This window comes from Ptychodera flava, chromosome 17 (assembly GCF_041260155.1).
Source record: "Ptychodera flava strain L36383 chromosome 17, AS_Pfla_20210202, whole genome shotgun sequence".
Lineage (NCBI taxonomy): Eukaryota > Metazoa > Hemichordata > Enteropneusta > Ptychoderidae > Ptychodera > Ptychodera flava.
Window position 1 is genome coordinate 11926830 of NC_091944.1, and position 6355 is coordinate 11933184.

A 6355-nucleotide genomic window follows, 5' to 3' on the forward strand; every position below is an offset into this window, starting at 1 on the left:
CCGAACAATTCAGTGTACTCCTTATCTCATTTATGCATGGCCTCATGTGATAACCATGCAAGTGATCATTGAGTTAATCATTTACATGTAAAGCTGCCATACTGGTTGACATGATCACATATCACGTGCTACAGATGACGCATTCGTCTGTTGGGTAATTCAAGTAAATTGCTGTTCTATTGTGAAAAACAAGTTACTGTACAGAACTACTGAGGTAAGCCCTAAAATATATTCTGTGATCAGCTTGAGACCACATGTTACATTTCAAAGGTCTCGGAATGGCTTATGTTACGTGCATTTGTGGGTAACTTGTTTCCAAATTGCTATCCCTTTCCTTGCTATTCATTTGTCGGGATTCTTACAGCATTAAGTCACTTCCTAAGAATCATAGAACATATTAACTAATTACATCAATAAGATATTAGACCGAACATGACATCTTTGCTTGTGTGCTAAGGCAAGGGCTATTTTCACAATGATTATCACTACAATAGTATTGTTGAAAGGAAAACCGAAGTATGAGATGCGCTAAAATGTAAGACAGTTGATAATGTAATCAACACATTTTATTTCGTAGTACCAAACTGGTAGGTAGCTCTAATGAGAGTTCACGTTTAACAATAGGTAACCATTTAAATACAATTTACTAAGTGCAATCAAGTTGGGCTGGCGAATTAAACGTTAAAACTATGCCATAAATTGCCATCTGAAATCTTTCTGAAAAAACAGCTGTTATTGTAACTAGCCCTAGACATGCTTTTCTGATCTTATCTTGCTGATCTTATCTAATTAAATAGTATCTGTGACTGCACGACTGTACATGTACAACAACCAGTGTGACTAAATGGCGATAATTTATTATGCTCAGAGACGCTCTTAACTCGATTAGTAATCAAAAGGCATGAGTTTACACAGCCTTGTGCTATCACTAGGCTTTTAAATCATGTGACTATTTTCCGGCTAATCATGATGACGGAATTTCAAAACTCGATCTTTAGATGATAACCTTAAAAAATGTTTTTGTTTGCCGTCCGCGTGCTAGTTGGTTTTCAGGCGAAATCTGAAAAAAACCACAAATCCTATGTTGGATAATGTGGAACTTTGTGCCCTTTCTCTGTTCGCGATGACACATTGAGAGAGCCATCACTTAGCAGTTAACTGAAATGTCGCAAAAAACCAAAAGCAACGCAAATGTCTTACAATCGCTTCAATAAAAATTGCTTAAAGACACTTTTGGCAATCCCTTTGGATACCAAAATCCGCGTTGTCAGTATCCGCGACTAATCACGATATTGGATCTGCAGCAGGGAAAGCAGGTACAGTGAAATGTTCGTTGTTGAATGCTCCAAACAGTTCGTACGAAGTTTAAGTTGCTCTTACTTTGAACATTTTTTCTGCTGCCAAACGATCGGGTCATTTATAAGTCTGGATTAGAATTCAGATGTTAAAATATCAATGGCCATTACACATGCACAGGCTGTCTTGACAAACAGGATACTTTTATACGTTTATGGTATCCAACCAACGGGAAGAAGGATAACAAACTTGTCGATACGCAGAATTCATAATTCACTCTTAGCCAAACGTTACAGCTAATGGAGCATTTAACTTAACAGACACTGTTCTCAGGAGTAGAACTATTTGACTCTCGAGACACTTACAATATTAACGAGGATTTGCACCCATGGCTGTTATCATTTGTTCAGCTATCCTCTCTCCTTACTGCAATAATTGCAATTGTATGAAAGAGATAGTACTTTCAACTTTTACCAATATGTTTGGCATTTGTATTCTGAGTGTCGACTACATACTTTCAACATAACTCAGTTACTTTCACAGTGTAACATTTGACATTTTTAGTGTTTGAAAGAACACCTTTTGTACTACCTAACATTTTGAAATGCATAGTGTAGAGTTTGACAAAACAACCAGTTGTGGACTGTCACACTGGTATCCACTGGTATGTTGCTTATTGCCATTGTTTATTATGGAAATTTTATTCAGACTCCGAGTCACAGTCACCTAACCATAACTATGCTTGTTGTTCGTACACAAGTTCAACTTGTGTTTCAAAGCATTGCTTTAAACTTGCTTCTTGAAGTGCACAATAAAAACTGCATTGTAAATATAATACTTCAGTTTTCACACTTTTAACCAATTAACCGATTGGAAAGTAAAGGTTTATGGGATATATCTATGTTGTTCCTGTGTTTGTTTATTTGTGTTTTATTTTTGCTGGCAAGCTGATATGTTTTCAAGAAGGACGGCAAACAAAGAATTTTCTTTTAATGGCTTTATCCATTTGTCAGCATTCTCTTTTATTAACTGCAAAGTGTTGAATATTGCATTTCAGCCTGGGCGACTGGACTTTGTCCAATTACACACTTGACTATAACTGAAATCAAATATTTAAGTGCCAGCCAATGATAGATAATGTTTACACCGTTTCACTGAACGTTAAGTCATGTGAATTTATAGCGTATTGTTGATACCTTGATTGGAAAATAAAACTGGAATTAAGATTGATTTAAGATAAGAAATTTGGTTTCTGCGCAACAGTCAGGTAAACGTAATGGTTCACCTTGAATATTTTAGATATACAAATCTGAAATTCAGTGGCGAGCAACTACTTTTGTCGAAACCTCTGTCAGCATTTACGACTGCGTCACAGAAAGTACGGCCTTTCGCCCTGCTAAGGGCGGTCATGTAAACAGGTGGTGTTTACATTTGTCACTGTAATACCTTAGCGCGCATAGCGTATCGCCGTCAGAAGTTTAAAAACGTACAGACATATAAAAACCATGTAGTTTACTTGTGTAATTGTAACGTTTCCGATTCTATCTCAGATCGTTTTGTTTCGCCATGAAGCAGTTAATCAAGATCTTTTCAGAGACAGATTCCTACAGCCAAGCGCCTGGTGAGGTCGAAAAGCTGTTGCGTGGTGTTTTCAAGACTCAAGTAGACAATGGACATGTATCAATCGAGAAATGGACAGACACAAAAGGGCCCCGAGTTCATTATCAAACTGAAACTGCGGTGCTTGTGTTCACTTCAGCACAAATTTCTGAGCTCCATCTTCCGACACAACAAGATGATGCTGTGAATCTATGGGCTAAAATACAAAAGCTGTTCAAGTATACGAAGCCTAAGGGTGCGTGTAATTAATGCGATCATTTTACTTATTTCTTACTAAGTTATCTCTACCAATAATGTGAAAGTTCAACTCTTTTGTACACATTATGATAATGTAAATATTAATTTTAATCATAAAATTCATACTTTTCAAACAGAACGTGATTAATTATTACGGAGCATGCAATTTGTATTTATTACTCAATATCATTTCACAGCTTTGCTCCTTTCGCCTAATGTGTTCAATATTCTGCAAAGACGTCTGAGTCAGAGAGTGCATCATTAGGAAAATTAATTTTTATGTTTTACGTTCATTTTAGGATCAATTATTGTCGTGATATACGGAGACGATACTTCAAGTGATATCGAGGAAGACAAAGTCCTTCATGAGAAATGGCACAGAGTCTTCAAATTCAATGATAAGCACGCAGAGTATCCACTATTACAAGACCGGTGTTTTTCTTTGAGTAGAAAGTTCAATGACCTACAGAAGAGAACATTGAGAAACTACATGAATGAAATTGCATTCTTTCCGACTCTTAACTCGAGCCATAATGTACTCGTCGTTGGAAACGATAAGCATATACAGAGATTTCGTGCAGATCTCAATCGCCACCCTTTCCTTCACCTGCGATCTCAGTTCAGCATAACCAGCAGGAAGGTTTCCGTAGACGAGTTATTCCGGCCTGCGCATCAAGAACCGACTAGTGGAACATTTTTAATGAGTCTTCATTACTTAAACGAAGATACTTCTTCAATTATCAGACAAGGAGTCAAAGAAAAGACTGGGAACGAGCCTCCTGGTAAATGGACACCATGGGGGATATTTTCTGGTGTCAAGCGCTATTTCTCCAATAAACTTTCCGATTTAGGCAAATATTGGTCTGGCAGCACTTTGCCGAAATTCGATCGTATCCTCCTCCTCTGTGAAGAAGGTTCTAGCTTTCAAGAAATATACAGTCATCAGGAAACACTGCGTTTTCATATAGTGCAACAGTTCAGTATTGGTAAGAATTATTTAATATGTCTTCTAGAGAGCTTAAATTTCTTAAATTTGTTAAATATACGTACTGAAGTGGACGATTGGAAGGAAAGCTTTTCAAAATAGATAGATAAAAAATAGATAATAAGAGATAATAAGAGATATATACAATGCAGTATTTTACATTTCATGATATGTAGCAATGTTGAGTTGATTTTTAGGAATGTTCTATAAGCAAGGTGGTATTTATCGTTACAGATTCCAAGAGCACAAACATGCCCTTTGAAGTGCTACCAGTACTTGCTGGAGATAAACCTCAAACGGAGGAAGACAAAATTTCTATGATAGCGATCATGAAAAAATTCATTAAACGTGATAATCGAGAATATTATGATGACTTAGCAGACATACTCGAATGTCACAAAACTGATGATAAATGGTTCCTGCATATGTACATTATGCATCTTTGCCATGCAGGCTATCAACAAGGTATTTATTTATTTATTTATTTATTTATTTATTTATTTATTTATTTATTTATTTATTTATTTATTCAATATACGTTGTTGTGGTAACGGTTGGGGAGAAGTTTGGAAAGCAGTTGTGGTAAAAACTTGCCTTTGACGTTGGCTCAACAAACACTGCCTCGCCTCATTTGTTTATTCGGAATTAATTGAGTTGTTATAACGTTTTAAATAATCACAATTTGTCAGTATCACGGTCGGCAGTTATATCTCACTGTACGTTCTTTATAGTTACTATGGATGCATAATAATGTCGCTGTCACATTTATTACTCCTCACGTATTATTCAAATACTGTGATTGGCTGAGTTTTAGTCCCTGATATCGACCAAAAAGTTACAAAACATTATATTACCATGCCCTGTCCATCGCATTTTACAGTGAATTTCAAAATAGCTTGGAATTACAACGTGCTTGGGTGATAAGAAAAAACGTTTCTGGTGAAAGAAAGTGACGCCACCTGCATTCATTACCAACGTTCTCCTTCGATAAATTTTGCAACCATTAACCTAATACGACGTTCACAGTGCCACAGTCCACATCGTCAGTGTCGTCAGGGGCCCCGGTGTCGTTCGCATGGGAATTTTCGTAACATTTGACAGTTGGATTCGTTGATATTATAATTGAAATAATAGACTCCACACTGACTATTAAATGGGCGCGAACTCCAGGAAAGCCAAAATTAACGGGATCAGCAAGCCTCGCCCGTTAATTTTTGGCTTTCCTCTCGCCCTTGCCAATAAATAAACGTTAATGGTCAGCGCGTCGCCCGTTAATTCTTTGTGTGATAGCCCTGTCGCGCGCACTGATGCTGGGTCGCATGCACTGATATAGCCCGCTATTGCGTCCTAGAATACAGTGCGACGTTTCAGCGCGTACCTTATCATCGAGTACATACGCTAGAAATATTCTGTTTCACAAATGTAGGGCTCTAAATTAACTTTTTCCCCTGGTAGTCCACTTGGGACTACCAGGGAAAATTTTCTAGTCATTTGATGTGAATATTGCACGCCTTTAATACCAAAGGAAAGATGTATAATGGTCGCTAGTGATACTTAAAAATTTGGTGAACTATTGACAACTGGTTTCACCGTCAGAGTTGTATGCAAGTTTTGATAGCCGTCATGACATCGATACGACCTTCTCAACACTGAGACATACTGTAGCAGGGCTAAAAAAAGACATGGGATTTCTGTAGGTAGGAGGCATATAAATTCTGTGTAAGACCGCATGATAAATTGTTTCTTATGGAGATCCCTAGAAACCACACAGGGATATGATCTTATAATCCCAAAGTTTGGATTTTCATTTAAGTGTTCATCATTATGTATCTTCTCGATGATAATTCATAAGAATGGCATTCCCATCACGTTTTGTCATAACGTTTTATGATATTTAAATCTCTCAATCACACTATATTGTTGATATTTCTAGACATTTGGTTTATCAAATTGTTATGTAGGTCATTTCTCCCACACTCATCATGACCTGAGTTCAATTAGTCTAGAACATTCTCAAGGTCACTACCCTCAGTGACCTCACAACCTTGAATTCAATTAGTCATGTTTGGAATGTTCTGGAAAGTTGATTAGTTGTGTAAGGGAGATAATTTTAGAACAGTAATTAGCATGTCAATAAAAGTTCTAGATTGTTCTTATATGCCTTTATAAAAGGGACGTGCACAGCTTCCAGTCAGACTTTTGGGATCGTGTCTCTTG

At 37.0% G+C, this 6355-nt stretch overlaps 1 protein-coding gene across 1 annotated transcript; it reads left to right on the forward strand.

Annotated features, from left to right (window-relative positions):
• The first annotated feature begins 133 nt into the window (after positions 1 to 133).
• On the forward strand, positions 134 to 4691 carry LOC139116468 (uncharacterized). Its single transcript, XM_070679091.1, has 4 exons — positions 134 to 214; positions 2847 to 3151; positions 3453 to 4139; positions 4373 to 4691. The coding sequence occupies exons 2-4, from the start codon at positions 2863 to 2865 to the stop codon at positions 4687 to 4689; spliced, it is 1293 nt and encodes a 430-aa protein (XP_070535192.1). The 5' UTR covers positions 134 to 214; positions 2847 to 2862; the 3' UTR covers positions 4690 to 4691.
• The last annotated feature ends 1664 nt before the right edge of the window (positions 4692 to 6355 follow it).